The sequence below is a fragment of the Scomber japonicus genome, chromosome 3 (assembly GCF_027409825.1).
Source record: "Scomber japonicus isolate fScoJap1 chromosome 3, fScoJap1.pri, whole genome shotgun sequence".
NCBI lineage: Eukaryota > Metazoa > Chordata > Actinopteri > Scombriformes > Scombridae > Scomber > Scomber japonicus.
In genome coordinates, this window is record NC_070580.1 from 32,100,710 (window position 1) to 32,121,150 (window position 20,441).

Here is a 20,441-nt window from a genome sequence, read left to right on the forward strand (position 1 = left end):
GCATGATATAATGGATTCAGTAATGTTGAGATAATTTACTAAATTAATGATAACTTCAACCTGCTGTTGGCGCTAGAGGAAAGGTCAGCGACTCATCAAAGTCATTAATATTCACCATAAGGGTGCCATCAATTATTGTACCAAATTTCAAGCCAATTCATCCAATGATTGCTGAGATATTTCAGTCTGGACCAAAGCAGTGGACACAGCTGGTGTGAGTAAAAACACATAACTGTCTGAGCTCCAGTGGTTCCATCCCATCACCGTCGCCACGGTTACACACACAGGACAGGGGGAAAGAGATATACATGTCAGGGAACTCCATCTCCATGGTGACGGTAAACAGGTCTGTCAGTATGACTTACACACAGGTGAAACATTAGCCGGACAGAGCAAAGGAAGCCACACACACACACATAAACACACACACACACACACACACATAGATACACCAGGCAGGACAGATGGCAAATTCACAACGAACATCTGAACCTATCAACTATGTGCATCAGGATGAATTCTGGTAAAGCTGTGAACTGATTTCTAACTTTTTTTTCAATGCTTTTGTGTCATTTGTGTTTTATATCAATCACAGTTTATTAAAACAATGCATCTGCTTTTAGAAAAATGGGAAAGATGATCTTACTTAGCACTGGTGGATCATGGTTACTAGATGTTTGAAATTATTTTACAAAACTCTGAATAAGTTGTGATGTTTACTCTCATTTTAAAATATAGAATTTTCTTGTTGCTACACACCAACAACTTATCATGTTTTAAGTGTTTGTGGTTTGCATAGTGAGACGTGTTGATTTAATGTAATAACAAGAAGGTTTCGATAAGATAAAAAAAAATCCTAAAACAAGACAATTGAGAAAATGTTATTTTGGGAGAGATTTTGCATGTATCGTCATGGTGGCGACAGTATTTCACCATATAGGGGACAGGGGTCTTTGTGCACGTTTTCCAGTTCTTTGCGGATATTGGCGATTTCAGTCTGTATTCTTTATAAGAGAAGCAGGGTATTTTTTGATATGTCTTAATACATGACTGAAGGAATCTTTATCAAACTTTTGGGGACAAAAAGCAAGACCCCACAAAGTAAATCATTAATTTTTAAGGATTAAGGATGAGGTAAGGTTATGGCTAGGGCAGGTCTCCAGGAAACTAATTTAAGTCAATGTGAAGTTATGGTAACAGAACTCTCTCTCTCTCTCTCTCTCTCTCTCTCTCTCTCTCTCTCTCTCTCTCTCTCTCTGTGTGTGTGTGTGTAGGAAGGCACATGTGAAAGTGGTGAAGGATTTGGCTGACGCCTGGCCCAGCAAATGGGGCTTCCTTACTGAGACCTACAACGAGGTATACACTCACTCAATCCACACCACATCACCCCTGAATAGTTAAATAGTTATAAGTTCTTGAAATACATACAGTAGAAATTGAGATGTGTGTCCTGCCTTTGCTGAATTGTAATAGAGGGGGAACTCCTCTACAGCCTCATACTGCCCTCTACTGTTAAAAAGTGCAACAGCAACTACATTAATGGCAAGACAACAGGTTACACACATTGGAGGATGAGGCTGGTGATGTTCTGTGTTTTTCTTAAGCCATGGACCTTTGCTATACTCTTAATGATTGACTACAGTCTCAGGGGTAAAGCAGAGTCTCACACTGCCATCTAATGTTTAAAAAGTGCAACAGCACTATATTATGTGAAGGAAGATAAGGCTGGTGATATTCTGTCTTTTCTTATGCTGTGAACCTTTGCTGTTTTCCAAAGACTATTAAAAACATGTTAATGAGCCACTCCATTGCACACGGTGGCCGTGATGTTTTTTTTTCCTAATACGGAAATACTTTCTGGAGAGTGAAAACTTGATGGCTGTTATTAGTCTTTGGAGCTGTTTCTAAACAAACATAGCAACCACGCTCTTCAGGGACATGGAAACTGTTCCAAGGAACAAGCTCACTGATGTGTTATTAATTACCTTTGGACAACAACAGATGTCTAAGGCACAGAGGAATGAGATATATCAGGCATGGATACACAAACAGCACTTGTAAGAAGATCAAATCATTGTTGGTTTGGCTCTGCACATGAGATTTGTTAATAATAAGAAAAATAAAGAAAACTACAAGTCTTATCCTTTAACAAACAAATAACACAAGCAACTTTCTCTGTATTTCAGTATGAGAAAGAGAGCATGAAGCTGGTGGAGGCAGGGAAGAAAGTGGAGCTTCCCCATCATCTGGCAGCAAGACCTTCGACCCCTCCAGAAAACTATGTCCAAGTATGATACACACAATCTATCTGAGTTTCTATGTATGTATGGATGTATTTATTTATTTGTATCTGTTTGTCTATCGACCGACCAACCGACCGACCTACCTACCTGCTGCCTACCTATCTACCTACTGACCGACCAACTGATCTACCTACTGACTGACCAACTGATCTACCTACTGAACAACCGACCGACCTACCTACCTGCTGCCTACCTATCTACCTACTGAACAACCGACTGATCTACCTACTTACCTACCTACTGACCGACCAACTGATCTACCTACTTATCTACCTACTTACCTACCTACTGACCGACCGACTGATCTACCTACTTACCTACCTACTGACCGACCGACTGATCTACCTACTTACCTACCTACTGACTGACCGACTGATCTACCTACTGACCAACCGACTGATCTACCTACCGACCGACCGACTGATCTACCGACCTACCTACTTACCTACCTACTGACCAACCGACTACCGACTGATCTACCTACTGATCTACTTACCTACCTACTGACCAACCAACTGATCTACCTACTGATCTACCTACCGACCGACCGATCTACCGACCTACCTACTGACTAACTGACTGATTTACCTACCTACCTACTAACCAACCGACTGATCTACCTACCGACCGACCGACTGATCTACCTAACTACCTACTGACGAACCGACCGATCTACAGTACCTACTCTAATCTACCTACCGACCAACCGACTGATCTACCGACTTACCTACTGACCAACCGACTGATCTACCTACTGATCTACCTACCGACCGACCGATCTACCGACCTAACTACTGACCAACCGACTGATCTACTTACCTACCTACTGACCAACCGACTGATCTACCTACTGATCTACCTAACGACCGACCGATCTACCGACCTAACTACTGACCAACCGACTGATCTACTTACCTACCTACTGACCAACCGACTGACCGACCTACCAACCTATCTACTGACAGACCAACCAACCTACCTACCGATAGACTGGCTTACCTACTTACTGACCTATGTATCTACTTAGAATAGGATAGAATAGAATAAAACTATTCCACAATGGTCCTACCGACCTAACTAACTAACTAACTAACTAACTAACTATCTATCTATCTATCTATCTATCTATCTATCTATCTATCTATCTATCTATCTATCCCTAACCCTGTCCATCTTTCACAGGTTGGCCCCTCCCCTCCTATTCCGCAGACATCTCAGGCTGTGATCGGGTGGCGTTCGAGTCAATCACATCTTCAGCTGGAAAAGCACAACACAGTTCATCATGGGAGGCGTAGTTTCATGAAGGAGCTGGGCTGGCCTTTGGGGTCGTGCAACTGAGCTGAAGCCGTCTTTCTCTGTTGTCTCAGCTAATCAATGATTCTGTATTGAATGTGGATTAAAATCACCTGCAGGAACAGACATTTTTAGGGTCTCTGCTCTGCTGTGTTGTCCCATTCACATTGTAGGGCAGTTTAGATAATAATATGACTCATAGTCTCTCAAAACTTGAACATCAACCTTAGATGCTGTAGCTGTAAAATAGTGGATGCATTTATAACGACATATCAGTGGACAAACAAATGGACAAATACAATTTATTACTATTACAGTAACATAGCATGATAATGAACGCATACAAGACAAATCACAAGAAAGAAAAACACAAAAATAAAGGCCTTATGAACACATAGGCTATTGAAGTGAGCTATGTGGCTGTCGCATTAATTAAAGACTAGGGCTGGGTATCGGTACTCGATATTGACCGAAATAAATCTATACCAAGTAGTATTGAAATGTCTCCCATCAGACGATACCTGCAATCGATCCTTTTTGCACTCATGCAGAGCTAGAAATATGACTATTTGTTGCTCACAACCAATCAATGCAAGTGTTTTTCTATTTAATGCAACATGTGATCGGCCCACTGCCACTGCAGCTACAACCCATCTGTGGTGGTGAAGTCTTGGTAAATTTGAGTTAGTAAAAGCAAGTGCCCAAAATGTGGAAAGGGTATCAAATGAAGTACTCAATTTTTATCGGTATAATTACAAGGGTGATTTGATTGGTACTGGTATTGTATTTTTTTATATGATAGTCAATTTCCTGATTTCTTTGAATTAATTCATATTTGTTTCTTTATATCTTATGTATCAATTTAAAACATTTTGATGCAATTTTGCTCTTATGTATAGAAGGATAAGATTACAGCGAGTTTTACTGGTTGAAATCTTAATATCCTAATATCTTTACATCAAATACTCCTGAATATTAGCAAGTGATATTTATTTAATTTAGCTAAAATGTATTCAAGAACCAATTTTGAACACGCACACACACACACACACACACACACACACACACACACACACACACACACACACAAATGTGTTCTGCTTATTTTTATTTCACTTGGATATTTGAGAATAATTTCACAGGCCAATATGTCTGTTTTTACCTTAAATCTGAGTTTAAGTATAGGAGGCAACTAGGAGGCTACATTTTTAAAATCACAATTATTTGCATACTCAGATTTTTTCAGGGGATTTTCAGTGAGGGAGAAGGAGGTGGTTGGTTAAAGGATGGGTTCATACATTTTTAAGACTATCATAAGATAAGACATTGAATATTTAACATCCTTTTTTTGTTTTTTTTGTTGTTTTTTCTACTCACTCCTCCTTCATACTGGCCATTAGAGGATCCCTTCATAAATCACTTCTTGGGGCTAAATTCCACAGTCCTCCTTTTGTGTTAAAATGTATTATATTGAATGCTGTTCCAAATACTTTTGCCCACTCCATTAACATACATTAGGGCGGAACACTTTTCAATATATAATTAATGTACCCATCACCCAATACGACCTAATAATAACCATCAAGTAGAATTATCATCTTTTTGACAATGTGAGCAAAAACTGAAAATGTATAAGCTTCATAAAAGTAGAATGTATATGTTATATTGGATTGGATTAGATTGCACAGGTGTTCCTAATGAAGTGAGTGTATATATAAATAATTAATATTTTAAACAAGAAATTGAAAGTCAGACATTTTTTGTGAACACTTTCTAAAATAGTCATATTTTTAAGATGGCATTTGGAAACTCTTTAGAAATCCCCCTTTGCTTCTTTGTGTGTGTCACGCATGACTCACGCAATAGCGCTGACGTAATGACATCACGAGGCCTGTCTGGAAAAGGCGGAAGAAGAGAGAAAAACAACAACAGCAGCAGAAGCAACGGCAGCAGCTAGGCGACGGCTCCTCCGGCTAGTTGGCTAAAAAAAAGGACAATATAGCGAATTTAACGAGTATATTTTGGGTTTCAGAAAGTACAGGTTGGTTGTGTACTTGTTAATCCACTTGGTATAGTTTACATTTAGTCAAAGATGTCGTTGTTTGGTAAGTTATTCGGCAGCGGAGGGAAGGGTGGGAAATCGCCGACACCCCAGGAGGCTATCCAGAGACTCAGAGAGACCGAGGAGATGTTGGCCAAAAAACAAGACTTCCTAGAAAAGAAGATAGACCACGAGTTAATGACTGCGAAGAAGAACGGCACGAAAAACAAACGAGGTGAGAGAAAAAGGAAGAGAAATGCTGCTGGAGTGGTGTTTTATGTGCTAATTAAGTTAGTTTAGTGAGTGAGTTACCTGTTAGCTCAGAGGCTAACTGGAGAGAGAGAGAGAGAGAGGGAGGAGGAACAGGGAAGTTGGCAAATGACAGGCTGGTGTCACCTGAATACTGACTCCATTTTTAAATCACTCTTTCTTTTTTTAAAGAAGAGAGAGAGAGAGGGTGGGGGAGAGAGTTAGTTAACACGAAGTAGGGGAAAAGGTCACAAATAAACTAGGCAGAAACAGACCAAACTTAAAAGAAGTTAAAGACATTAATAAAAGAGAGAGTTTATGTCCTCCTATGTAAGCTTTTAAATGTTAAGTTTCAAAGTCACAAGTTGTGGCAAAAGTAGGACTCGATTGAAGCTTCAAATAAGCCCATAAGAGTTTTCTGCTTTTCCTTACACTATATATTATCTGCCTATTTTGTGTAAATCTTAACTTGAACAAACTAAACTGAACTATACTGGGTTTTTGGGGCTGATACTGATATTAAGGAGTGCTTGAAGTGCTTGAACCCACATTTGAAGGTTCATTACAAAAAAAAATAGAGTTTTGTATATATCCTGTATATACATAAGCACACATTGAGTTTAACACACTTTCATTAACATATATTTGTCATAAAGTCAATATCTCTAGACAAAAGTGACATAAAAGCCAGAATTAACCCTCCTGTTGTCCTCAGGTCAATTTTGACCCAGGAGTACGGCAGCTGTTAAGTCAAAAATGAGCTATAGTTTCTCTTAAATAAAGCCTATTGATAGTATTTCCAAAAATGTGTTTAAAGCCTGTGGTAATAAGTTGGTATGAAGTTGGTTAAAAAGGTCTAACACAGAACTAAACCAGGTCAATTATGACTCAGGAGGACGAAGGTTGCATGGTTGGCAGGGAGGGTTAAACATAACAAAACAGGTATTTATAGTAATATAACTGGTTTTCAAGGCAAACTTATCCTGGTACTTTACTTCATATTTATATAAGTATTATCATATTTACATATTTAATTAGATAAGTCACACTATTCCTCCATGTTGTCTACTCAGTTTGTGCTTTTCATACTTACTGTATTTATGTTATTATATTCCAGTAACAGAGTCAAGCATGAGTTTTTCAAACTCCGAAAATCATTCAACAGCTTTTACATCTGTTTTCAAAGTATTTCCTGAATCCTTAAATACACTTTAAAGCATCTGGATAAAACTAAACCAAACAAAGACGATAGTGGAAACTGGCTAATTTCTCTGCTGTTTCTTTACTTTTAGTTTTATGTTGAGAACTAAAATGAAAGTTAATCATGATGCTACTCATGATACTATGACTTGCTTATTTCTGGTGCCAAACAAAAAGAAGGTTCTCACGATAATATGCACTCACACAGACGGCAGACATACACAACTGAAGCGGCACTAAAGTGAAACAAGACACGCAGACGCCTAACAACAATAACAAAAATCTCTAAAATGGTTGAACAGCATTTTCAGCTGCTTTGAAAGTATATCGAGAGCACACTGCTAACTATTGGGATAAAGGTTGGCAAGATGAGCAGTTCAAAAATATCTTAACAAATAGTCTTAAAAGTAGCATAAGGTTTTTTTTTAAATGTACATTTAGTATTTTTGTTGGTTTTATGTGAGTTGAAATGACATTTTCACCATTTTTTACCAAATGTCAAATGGTGTAACCACAAAAGAATGATAAATCTTACATAGTTTATCCACCTACAGTGTATTTAAGTGGACTTATACTAATAATGACTGTAAATGTTTCCTGATCTCCATGGTTACCAGATTAAATGTAATATTTAGAACAACTGTATTCATTAGCTTTATTTAATATAAAAGTTATAATGTAAGATCATGCCAAACTAGTTGATATGGTGTTTTATTGAGAATTTACTGTTTTTAAGCAAGTTGAATTATTTGGTACAAAGTTTTTATGGTTACACCACTTAGACATTAGGATAGAACTATTCAGTCTGCTACAAGAAAGATGATAGTGGAAAATTGCATATATCTTTACTTTTAGTTTTATGTTGAGCACTAAAATTAAAGTTGCGTGTTTCACAGACAGCAGCAGTACAGTTAAGTGAAACAAGACCCACAGTTACCAAACAACAAGACACATCAAAAAAATCAATGAGCCGACAGCCAATTAACCACATAGACACGAAACAGCCACTCATTACAAGTTAACATAGAAAACAGCAGCATATGCACAGTAAACTTAAAATGGCTACACAGCGTGGACTCGTGATGATTACCTGTCAGCACTGAAATGACTTCACTGTAGTCCAATGATTTAATCAGATCTGTTTTAGTGTGAAGAGACAGTCATCTAAGTGAGGTTATGATACCAGTTTTTATTAGATTTACAGTGAAATATCAGTGTACAGTTTATGGGTCGATGACGTAATGTTACTGTAGAGGCAGACAGTTGGCTGTTCGACTCTTGTCTCTTACTTTAAAGGTTACTGAAGTTAAGTAATCAAGTATTTATCTTACATAATCCAGCGTCAATTGGTGTAATAAATATAATCCACTTTTTTAATACAACACAATGTTTTCATTTGTCAAAACTTATTTAGAAAACTTGGTTGTTTTTAGGATATGTCCTGCTCACTATTGTAACAAAATGCTTTAAAATTTAAATGTAGAAATACTCCAAAAATGGTTTCTTTTCATTTAATGTTTTAAAATGAAGTAAGTATTTGTGTAAGTACACTTAAATACACTGTAGGTGGATAACACATTTAATATTAGTCATTCTTTTGTGGTTACACTATTTGACATTACTAAAAAATGTACATTTTAACAAACCTGATGCTGCTTTTAAGAGAAGTTTTAAGATATTTTTGAATTGCTCATCTTAGCATTAGGGTCAGTATACAGTTTGTGTGACCACGGCCCGTATCACCATTCATTCTGAAAAATACGTCACATATGTCACATGGGCTAACTCTTATCTAGTGCTTCATTGATGGGAAATCCACAGCTGGTCAACAGTATCTACTGGCAGATTGCTTGGGGCCATATTAGCCTCCATGTTTGTCTAGTTATTGGCAAACTGACACAAACACAACTCTTTCTGTAGTGTCAATTATTTAAATTGGAGGATAATGAGAATCAGGTCGCTCTGGTTAGATAGGCTTTCTGTTCATCTGATGGTCGACTCTGTGCAGCGGCAGATGAGGATCACGGACAGACCAGGTCCTGATAGTTCTGCTAAATCTATTTGAGGCCTCAGAGAAACAGAATTAAGTAAAATACAGTAAATTAAATACAGTAAGTCCCTGTTATATTTCATAAAACTCAACGTCAAATCATAATTTCTTTAGTTTCATTGTGTTTTGCACTCAGGGCCACTTCAATGCTACCCTGATATTTGTGTTTAAGAAAATATCATGATAATACTCTTTCCTGTGATAATAGTAGCTCAAACTCTGATAGTGTGACATCTGTAATTGCACGCAGCCAGTGTATAAGCTGTGGTTACCAGTATCACTTTGATACGACCACAGGTATTTTCCAGGAAGAACAGCGCAGCACTCAAACCACTAACACTGAACGCTCAGATACACACGGTATTTAACAGTCCTGTTCTGCTTTACGTGATACAATAGCTTCCATGTTAATGAAACTGGATTTTCAACATAGTTCATTGAGTTGACCGTGAGCTGTGAGCTGCCACTTGTGTTAAAAATACACTCCTCCACATATGACACCTTTAAAACCAAAAGGAAGTACGAGGCAAGCCTGGAAATAGGACAGTGACGTCTCTTCCGGTTTGTGAGGTTGAATATAGAAGATAAATAAAAATAAGCAGCGGCGTATTTAGTCCTTTACTCACAGCAAACATACCATAGTAACAGGATCTGCATGGTTGTTCTTGTAGGTTTAGTTTCACAACCTGGTGCTTGGTTTTATGACTCTGCCGTCTTCTCGCTGGTTGACATGAGGTATTTTAATGAGCCATGCCAGCTTTTGTTTATCGTACTCCACTTGAGGTTTTTCTCCATGCTTGACTCATATAGCTCATTGTTGTATAGAGCTCTGAAGCAATCAGGGAAGGAAGGGGACTGATGAATGACATCAAAGTGAGATAATGACCATTTAACAAGAGCAGTGTTTTCTTAAGTAAATCCTGCGGAGGAAATGTCATTAACCTTCTGATTTATAGGACGGTCAGTGACAAATAAGGGTCGGCAAGACGAGCAGTTCAAAAATATCTTAACAAATAGTCTTAAAAGTAGCATCAGGTTTGTTTTAAATGTATATTTTGAAATGACATTTGCACCATTTTTTTTTAACCAAAAGTAAGACTGAATGCTCCTAAAAATGTCAAATGGTGTAACCACAAAATAATGATAAATATTAAATATTTTATCCACCTACAGTGTATTTAAGTGGACTTATATAAATAATTACTTCATTTAAAAACAATGTAAATGTTTCCTGATCTCCATGATTCTCCAGATTAAATGTAATATTTAGAACAATTATATTCCATTACCTTTATTTAATATAAAAGCTTATAATGTAAGATCATGCCAAACTAGTTGATATGGTGTTTTATTGAGAATTTACTGTTTTTAAGCAAGTTTAAGTATTTGATACAAAGTTTTTATGGTTACACCACTTAGACATTTTTGCCATAATCCTCTAATATATTCCCTCAAAATGGATTAAAAGCAGAAATTTGAAGAATGAGTGCAAGTTATTAATATGTTAATTTTCTAATTTTAACCCCTTTTTAAATTTGACTAAACCTCATGGACACAAAGAAATATGTCAATTTTTATCAGTGTCCGTAACTGTGTCATGCTGTTGATGCCTCACGGTTCAGGAAGCAGAAAGGAAGCAGATAAAGGAGGACTGTACTTTAACTCTACTTTCCATATAGAGATAGGAACTATTGGAAAATGCCACGGAGGTTAGAAAAGGGTCACCAGCAGAAAAGAGAAGTACTAAAAACAAAGGGTAAAAGAAAATCGATGTCCTTGTGAATTAAAGGGCGCGGTGTAAATGCAGCTCTGCAACCTTGATAATCTGATAAAGATCTGTGAGATGATGTTTGGTAACGATGTTATCAGTCCAGAAATAGGGCCGGGCGCTGATATAATCAGATGAAACTGGAACTGTCAGCTGCTGTCTGGCTCCTGGTGTACCGGACCAGAAAAACCACATACAATAAGACTGATAAAAACTGAAGCCCGGTTATGTATTTAAACTCGTTATCATATTTTTGTTACATGGAAGGAAACTAAAACTGTCAAGCACGGAAAGCTGTGAACAAGATTCATGTTTGTCTTCACTTTAAATCTTCTAGTTTTTTATTATTTTATTTAAAGATCTCATAGAGCTGCAGGCTTAATTTTTTTCCCCAAAGAAGTATTATTGTGATATCAATACTAGAGCCCGACCGATACTGGATTATAAGGATATTAAGGAGCAAAACCCCCCCCCCCAAAAAACCCCTGATATTAATATATATATTGGCCGATAACGTAGAGAATAAATACATAAACACACATTTTTTTGTAGTGATCCCTCAAATGTTGTTATTGATACACACACACACACACACATAGAGCTACGCGCACACACACACACACACACACACACACACACACATAGAGCTACAGAGACACACACAGAGCTACACACACACACACACGCACATATTTTAAAGTTTGACAATTAACTGTACTGTAAAAAATGACATCAGTGCTCTTGAACAGTAAACATCACTGACCATAACTAACCCTAACCATTAACCCTAATCCTAACCTTAACCCTAATACTATCCCATAACAATAATACATTAATTAATAAATACATTTTCAATAAATATAAATTTATACATTAAACATTACTGGGAATTTGATATGTATGAAGTATGAATAAAAGGAAACCAAAAAACATCTGTGCATATATATTAACTTGTCTAAATGTAGGTATATAGTATATAACTTGAGTTAATAAAAAGGATCAAATATACATAAAATGCTGCCTATATAACTTAAAACTAAAAACTTGACTAAAAAAATAAAAATGTTGGCACATATCAGACATTTTCGCTGATACCGATATCTGTGATAGGTCAATATCGGCCAGTGATAGCAGCTGATCGATATATCAGTCTGGTTCTTATCAGCACTCAATCTCAGGTATCATACTGTAAACATACAAATTAACATACAATTAAAAACAAGAAAACCCCTAATTATGAAGAGGCAAGTTTTAGCTTTCCCTTAAAAATATTTAGTGAAAATAAATATGATGATAAATATAAAACATAAATGAAAATGTAATCCTGAAACTGAACCAATCTTTGTTTTTTTACATTTCAGCAGGAGAAATTTACAGTTTTGAGATAAACTTTTAGTAGAGAAACTCACTCTCTCTCTCTCTCCCTCTCAACTTTAAACACACACACACACACACACACACACACACACACACACACATACACACTATATTATCTCTTATTACTTCATCGCCCACCTCCTTCCCTCCATCCCTCCTTCCCTCACACATGACTCAGCAGCTTTGGGTCAATTTTAAGTCTGGCCGGCGCTCCATGAGGTGATTTCCCACGTCATACTGTAAACATACAAATTAACATACAATTTAAAAACAAGAAAAACCCAATTATGAAGAGATACGTTTTTAGCTTTCTCTTAAAAATATTTAGTGAAGATAAATATGATGATAAATATGAAACATAACTGAAAATGTAATCCTGAAACCGAATGAATCTTTTTGTTTTTTTACATTTCAGCAGGAGACATTTACAGTTTTGAGACAAACTTTTAGTAGAGAAACTCACTCTCTCTCTCTCTCTCCCTCTCGCCAACCAGCAAATCCTGCGTACTAAACCTACAACCTACAACAAACATCTTCTAATCTTAACTCTAAATTGAAGCTATAATCCAGACACACACACACACATACACACACACACACACACACACACACACACACACACACACACATACACACACACATACACACTATATTATCTCTTGTTACTTCATCGCCCACCTCCATCCCTCCATCCCTCCATCCCTCCTTCCCTCACACATGACTCAGCAGCTTTTGGTCTGGCTGGCGCTCCATGAGGTGATTTCCCACGTCAGCACCTAAGGGGGAATTCCTTGAATTTAAAACCACATGGAGGAGGAGAGGAGCCAAAACACACAGCGGAGCAAGTAGCTTAAAGTCTAAAGACACTAAACCAGCCTGAGTTATTGTTTCTAGTGGAGAACATTCCTCTCCTTTCTGTCCCAATGTATCGTAGATGAAACCAGATCTCTGTGAGCTTGATGAGATTCAGGTCTTGCTCAGGTGTAAAACTAATAAATTAAGGTGACATACCTAAAAGCTGCAGGTAGAGATTTGGCTCAGACGGGATTTTATCAGATTAACCGAGTCCTGATTCATTAGGACAAACCCTAATTATCTGCACCAGGTGTACGCCTGGAGGGGGTCGTGTGTTTGATCGTGTGTGTATCTGTCCTCAGCTAATCTCACACACTACTGGACCCATTGGTTTAATCTTTTTTGTGCACATTTATGACACTCAAGGACCTTTTCATTGTTACAGTGATTACCAATCTTTAAAAAAAAAAATTATTTAATAACACAATTCCTTATAAACTTATTATAAAACTTATATTTTTGTATTTTCTTGTCGTCATTTTACAATGTGCGTTACCAAAAAGGTATTTCAGACAATCGGCTAGGCAAAAAAAAAAGAAAGCCTTACCTCATCTAGTAGGTTTGTTGGTTTAGTTACGCATTTGTAAAATAAAAGTCAGAGAAAGAGAAAAATAGTAAAATAAAAATAAAAACACATTATGGGTAGAAAGGTAGAAACCTAGTCTGGGCTTATCTTAAAACCTCACCTATAAGAGATAATACACTATAACAAAATAAACAAAATAAACAAGATTTACCTAAATAATATTACGTGCAAGTGAATGCAACATAAAATAAAGGAAAACAGCAAAGAATTATAAGTTAAATACAAAAAAATAATAATTAATTAATACATACAAAACACTGAAAAAAAAATGCAGATTATTATTTTGTATCAGGGCAAAAACAGAGAATCAGTAGGTAAATGCACATTTCTATATTATATATAACTATTCCATACATTTTGACCTTTTGTCTTTCTCAGAAACTGACATCCATATAAATAATTGGTCTCATCTTGAAGCCGAGCGTCTGCAGATTAATCTCATACCAGACATGTTAGGATCCACTGAAGTTAAGCATAAAATAAAGATTAATAAATGCCTGATTCTTAATTTGGCTGCCATCTTTATCTGTAAGGAAGCTGGGAGGGACAATTTAGTGAGGTTCAATTCTTCTTTGGTTTGGTTTGATCTATGTATCTTAACCTCCTGTGACCCTGTGTCCGTATATAGGGACGTTACATTTTGGGTTTGCTGGACCTTATACTTCATACTGCTTAACTCTGACCTGTTATCCTCATTCATATATGCTTTTTTGTGCCACCTAGAGGTAACAAAAGCACATTATAATATAAAAATCAATATAGAAACCAGCTGTTGTGCATCTCAGCCAAGTGACTCAAACAGCTGATCCCCAGACAAAAGTGGAGCAGGTACAAAACCTGATCAAATTTTATGGCTGAAGCTTAATAGCATTTTTAGTTTTATACGCTTTACAAATTTCACTAAACAAGCTACGACACTGCTCATCAAGAAGTACTCGTTTGACCACATTTGTATTTTATTATTGTTGGTGCGAAGTGAAGGCGTAGATGTAAAGGAAATAAATAGTTTTATACACTGGTGAATTAATTGTGTTATACAGTCAAATGAACCCATTGTCCCCATAAGAGGACATTGTTTTTGTTTAAAACTACTTCCTGTTCAAAGACGATGCTTATAGTTTTTGTATTATTAGGTTCTACTAAAAGGGAGGAGAAATTAAAAATGCATACCAAGCAAAAGGTCAGGTCTCTGGAGGTTAAAGAAAACTGAGACTATACTATACAGAAACGCTTGGCATACATCTATATAAGAAAACTAACACTTGTAAAGTATGTCAAAAAAAAAACTTTAATCAAAACTTTGCATGTGGCGTTTGTGGTGGCGTTGCAGAAGGTATGAGGAAATTGTTGTTTTTTTTAAAATTACTTCCTGTTTAAAGGCGATGCTTATAGTTTTTGTATTATTAGGTCCTACTAATCCCAAATATCAAGGAGAAATTAAAAATGCATACCAAGCAAAAGCTCAGGTCTCTGGAGGTTAAAGAAAACTGAGACTATACTGTACAGACACACTTTGCATACATCTATATAAGAAAACTTACACTATAGTAAACTTGAATCATAACTTTGCATGTGGCGTTTGCGGTGGCGTTGCAGAAGGTGCTTCACCACCCACGTGCCCACAGACACACACATGGCAAACACCTGCACTCTACTTAATGTGCTCTTCTGGTTCAACATGCAAACAGTTTGACTGCAGCTCATCTCTTTGGCAGCGCTGCTCATCCTGCTGCTCACAATCTGTCCTCCAACACGCACACAAAGAAAAGTCCAGTGGAGGCAGCTTCTTCTTCTGCTCTGTTTTAATGTTCCCTCAGCATCAGAATCAGTTTAATACATACACTAATACTATTGTTTTTTTATTGCTTTTATACTTATTATTTATTATTTATATCCTTTTTATTGACACTGTTCTGTTATTACTGTCCACTTTGCTGCTGTTATGATGCAAATTTCCCCATTGTGGTACTAATAAAGGAATATCTTGCCTTCCGTGGGAGTGAAATGCCATTCTCCACGGATTAGGGTACACATGAAAACTAATTTAACACCTTTTTAAAAACATAAAATCATACAAAGCCCTAGTGCTGATGCGTTTAGGATCGTAGACTGCAAGGATTTCAGCAGCACTGCATCCTCAAGCAGACAGAAGTTGTCTTTTGGGCTTCGATGAGCAGCATTGCATCCATAGACTGTATAAAAGAAATGGACGTAACATCCGTGACGTCACCCATTGGTTTGTGGACTGCTGCTTGGAAGCCAATAGTTTTGAATCTAGGCAGCGCCATCTTGAAAATTTCAGGTGCATGCTGGGAAAAATAAAAAATTTCTACTTATTAAGATTCTACTTATATGGGCATGAGGCACAGCCATGGCCGGAGCGGGGAGGTTGCTTTATCGTCAAATATAAAATCAGGGAGGCCAAAATGTCCCAAATGAACATCATACTGCATTGAAGAAGGCTTTAAACTAGCGATTGAGACCATAAACACATTTTGAAAACGTTTACTGAGGTTAGAAATCAAGTGAGAAGTTGGTGAATTCTCCATTGACTTGTATAGAGACGGTCGCCCCCGGTGGCCTTTTGATAGAATGCAGCTCTAAGTTACTTCCGCATTGGCCTCATTTCAGAGGACAGGAACTCCTCGCCTGGTTGCATCCTACATTATTAGGCACTTCCTTTCTTATTCTAACTGGAAACATCACATTTAAACATTAATATGCACCAAAATAAAATAACACCTCATCTTCACCTTCTGTGTTTGTGTTTATAATGAGAAAACATGAACAGGAGGTCTTCCCTAAGTATTTATATTCCTTTACAAGTGAATTCAATCCATCACCGAGAATAGACTTGGTGTGTATAGATGGCACCAGAAATGAGCCACAACTGAGATGCTCTACCTGACACCTTTTAGATGATGTATAATGATTGTTTGTACTGCCTATATTAATAAAGGCGTCACCCTGTGCAGTAGGAGGATATCAGTCAAATATTGATATAATCTTGGTACCAGCATAACTAATGTCAACCCTTTACTTTCACCTCTGCTGGTAGAAGATAAATATTTACTGACTAAAATAATAAATGAAAAGTTAACATAGAGATAAGTCAAAGTTTAGATGCTATGGCAGAAGTCTGTTTGTTTAATAAAGGGCTGTTTTTAATTGATTTGATTGGCAGTCAAATTGTTAGTCTCAGTGGACGTCACCAATAATTCAGAGTTGTAGGTGTCTTCCTGATCTAACCCCCCCCCCCCCTCTCTCTCTCTGTCCCTCCAGCGGCTCTTCAGGCCTTGAAGAGGAAAAAGCGTTACGAGCAGCAGCTGACTCAGATTGACGGGACGCTGTCCACCATCGAGTTCCAGCGGGAGGCGCTAGAGAACGCCAACACCAACACAGAAGTGCTCAAGAACATGGGCATGGCTGCTAAAGCAATGAAGGCTGCACACGAAAACATGTAAGACACACTTTTAGAAACAAGTTAAAGAGGAAAGATTGTTTTGTTGCAGTCATTACAAGTTATTTGAAGCAGATTAAGCAAAAAAAACCAACCCAAATAACTAAGGCTTTATCTTCAGCTGTGAACTTTAAATCTCTACTGGCTGAGTAATCTCTTTACTTATCGTCTCTCTTCTTGATTCTCATCTCTTTTCTGTTGACTCCTGTTTTCTTTTCATCTTCTTTCTTGTCTCCCTGCATCTTTTCTTTTTCAATCTTTCCTCTGAACAGCTCAACTCTTAATCATTTTCTTTTCCACTGGCTCCTCTGTTTCAATTTTTATCGTCTATACATTTTATTTTAATACTGTCTTAACCCCGGTGTCGTCCTCCCGGGTCAAATTGACCCCGGCTGTTTTGACTTCTTCCTTCCTTCCTTCCTTCCTACCTTCCTTCCTTCCTTCCTACCTTCCTACCTTCCTCCGTCCCTCCTTTCCTTCCTTACCTCCTTCTCTCTTTCTTTCCTCCCTCCTTCCTCCCTCCTTTCCTTCCTTCTTCCTTCTTCCTTCCCTCCCTCCTTCCTCCCTCCTTTCCTTCCTTCTTCCTTCCTTCCTCCCTCCTTCCTCCCTCCTTTCCTTCCTTCTTCCTTCTTCCTTCCCTCCCTCCTTCCTCCCTCCTTTCCTTCCTTCTTCCTTCCTTCCTCCCTCCTTTCCTTCCTCCTTTCCTTCCTCCTTCCCTTCTTCCTTCCCTCCTTCTTTCCTTCCTCCTTCCTTCCTTCCCTCCTGTCCTCCCTCCTTCCTTCCTTCCCTCCTTTCCTTCCTTGACTTGAGGACAACAGGATGTTCCAATTACCTTGCTCTGTATCTCTTACCTGTTTTTTTCTCTTTAATGTCTTCCTTTATTCTCCTGAACTCATTTTCTGTTCCTCTAATCTTCTCTTGCTTTTTCATGCTCTCTGATCCAGTTACACTGTTATCTGTTAAAGTAGTTTAATCATAATCAATACGTAATGTACGCTGCAGGTTAACAGCAATAACACTTTATACTTAAACTCTCATTTATCCATGAGGCCATTTGCAGAGCTTTCAACCCATATGGCATGGTCTTCATCAGTCATCATTAAGATGAATCTGATTTCATTTAATCCACAGTACTTTTTCCTCTTCTCATTGTCCTGTTGGTTTAAAGTGAAGCATTAAAGTCCATCATTCACCTTGACAAAAGAAACTTAAAGGTCCACTAACTAGATTTTTCTGGAGCTTTTCATGACAACTCGTCAAACTACATCCACAGATGAAGGCTATGTGATACAACTGAGAGCTCTGGAAATAGAAATTACTGCTTAAAATGTAGAAAGTGAACTTTAATGCTCATAAAGTAAACTCTGAACAATTTAAGAATTACACAATTGAGAGAATATTCAGAATGTAGTTCAGCTTTTCCATCAAGATGTGTATATATAATAATAAACAGACTTGTTTATATTAATCTATGCACTCACAGTAATTTTCTCTCTCTATCTTTTCTTTCTCTCTTTTTGCAGGGACATCGACAAAGTAGACGACCTGATGGCAGAAATCAACGAACAACAAGAAGTGGCTCAGGAAATCTCAGATGTCATTTCCAGACCGATTGGTTTTGGACAAGACTACGACGAGGTGAGAACACAAACCAGGAAGCATGTTAGGAAATTAAGGAGTCACTCCTGTATTTCAACCAGAGGAACCACGGTCGAAATTTAGTTCATCTGCTAAATTTCCTGACCCCAAAAACTTCTGTGCTCTGTTGTCTGTGGGTGAGGCTTTCTGACAGTCCTGGAAAACACAAACCTCACAGCTGCTACAGTCTGTGTGCAGCTGCATTCAATCATCAGTTTTGATAATAATAATAATAATAATAATAATGACTAATGTAAGTTTCTTGTCTTTCCTTTCATTAGTTTTATGCAGTTATTTGGTAACTCATCAACGAGGTGTTTGGAGAAGACACTTTCTACACTACATGTGCTGTATTATTTATGTGTATCAAGTAAAGCTGCACCTATGATTAGTATATTATTGATAAATCGGCCAATTATATAGAAAAGAATACAATAAAAAGCCTTTATTGTCATTGCACAAGAAAACAAACAATAAACCAATAGGACAGACAACATAAACAATCACACAAGGGGGAATAAATACTTTTTTTTAAATGGTGTAAAAACTAAAATAAGTAGTATTGCACTTCAGTTGGTTGAATATTGCACTAAGACTGAAGGATACTCGATTCATCAAACATTTAAAAATATCTAAAAATGATGCTTCAACTGTTCAACCTAAAAACATTTAATTTACTATCATATATGACATAAAAGCATCAGATCTTCACTTTGGAAAGCATCACTTTAAAATTGAACATTTTTACTTTACTGCTAAGTGACGATTAATCAATGAGTAAAACAGCTGTTGATTAATTTTCTGTCAGTTGACTAATCGATTAATGATTTCAACTCTTTGTGTGAAGGTGTCAGTTAGATTGTTCAGTGTGTGTTTATTTAATTCATTTAGTTTAATTATGGTTTCAGCTCAGTTCAAAAACATGAATATCTTGTGTGTGTGTTTTTCAGGATGAGCTCATGGCCGAGCTGGAAGAGCTGGAACAGGAAGAGCTGGACAAAAATCTCCTGGGAATCGAAGGAACAGAGGACGTCCCTCTACCCAGCGTACCATCTACATCACTACCATCTAGACCAGGTACGCTTCAACTCACACACAACACCCCCCACATCACCAGATGATTAGATATCATGTTTTATCTCTGTGTTTTTTCTTTGTTTTTCTTATAGACAAGAAGAAGGCGGAAGAAGACGAGGACGACATGGCAGAACTGGAGGCCTGGGCAGCCCAGTAAGCTAGCTTGCCCGGCTAGCTAGTGCCCCTCCCCTGTCTGTCTCTCTGATGCCAGACTGGTCCCAGACATCTGGAGGAGAGTTAGGGACTCTGGGCTGCTGAGCTGGCTACTGGCACGCTGCTCTGTCTTAAAGCCGACATCTCAGTATCTAACCATACCCCAACCCTAAAGTATGCACTTGTGCACATGTTCACTGATTTAAAATGAAATGAACCCCCAGGCTCTTTTCTCTTCTCTTTCTATAAGGGCAGAGTATAGAAAGCAAACGCCCTATCAGCACTATCAGTGTGTGGTTATGTCTATCTAATTTCTCTTTTTTTAGGGAAAGAGAGTGCATCACTGCGCACTTAAGCCAGCCAGGAGTGCACAAGTGCATACTTAGAGAGA

At 37.6% G+C, this 20,441-nt stretch overlaps 2 protein-coding genes across 2 annotated transcripts; both read left to right on the top strand.

The window, feature by feature from the left end:
• Positions 1 to 464: 464 nt before the first annotated feature.
• Positions 465 to 3,681, top strand: LOC128355367 (uncharacterized protein C20orf85-like). Its single transcript, XM_053315608.1, has 4 exons — positions 465 to 523; positions 1,275 to 1,356; positions 2,187 to 2,288; positions 3,486 to 3,681. Exons 1-4 carry the CDS (start codon positions 465 to 467, stop codon positions 3,639 to 3,641), a joined length of 399 nt encoding a protein of 132 aa, XP_053171583.1. The 3' UTR covers positions 3,642 to 3,681.
• Positions 3,682 to 5,545: 1,864 nt separating this feature from the next.
• LOC128355709 (charged multivesicular body protein 4b-like) lies at positions 5,546 to 20,128 on the top strand. The gene is made up of 5 exons (XM_053316037.1): positions 5,546 to 5,872; positions 17,005 to 17,182; positions 18,706 to 18,820; positions 19,771 to 19,897; positions 19,990 to 20,128. Exons 1-5 carry the CDS (start codon positions 5,689 to 5,691, stop codon positions 20,052 to 20,054), a joined length of 669 nt encoding a protein of 222 aa, XP_053172012.1. The 5' UTR covers positions 5,546 to 5,688; the 3' UTR covers positions 20,055 to 20,128.
• The last annotated feature ends 313 nt before the right edge of the window (positions 20,129 to 20,441 follow it).

Coding starts and splice junctions, on each gene's coding strand:
- LOC128355367 (XM_053315608.1), top strand. CDS start 465: ATGGCAAATTCACAACGAACATCTGAACCTATCAACTATGTGCATCAG. Junction 1,357..2,186: donor TTACTGAGACCTACAACGAG/GTATACACTCAC, acceptor TCTGTATTTCAG/TATGAGAAAGAGAGCATGAA. Junction 2,289..3,485: donor CTCCAGAAAACTATGTCCAA/GTATGATACACA, acceptor CATCTTTCACAG/GTTGGCCCCTCCCCTCCTAT.
- LOC128355709 (XM_053316037.1), top strand. CDS start 5,689: ATGTCGTTGTTTGGTAAGTTATTCGGCAGCGGAGGGAAGGGTGGGAAA. Junction 5,873..17,004: donor CGGCACGAAAAACAAACGAG/GTGAGAGAAAAA, acceptor CTGTCCCTCCAG/CGGCTCTTCAGGCCTTGAAG. Junction 18,821..19,770: donor TTGGACAAGACTACGACGAG/GTGAGAACACAA, acceptor TGTGTTTTTCAG/GATGAGCTCATGGCCGAGCT.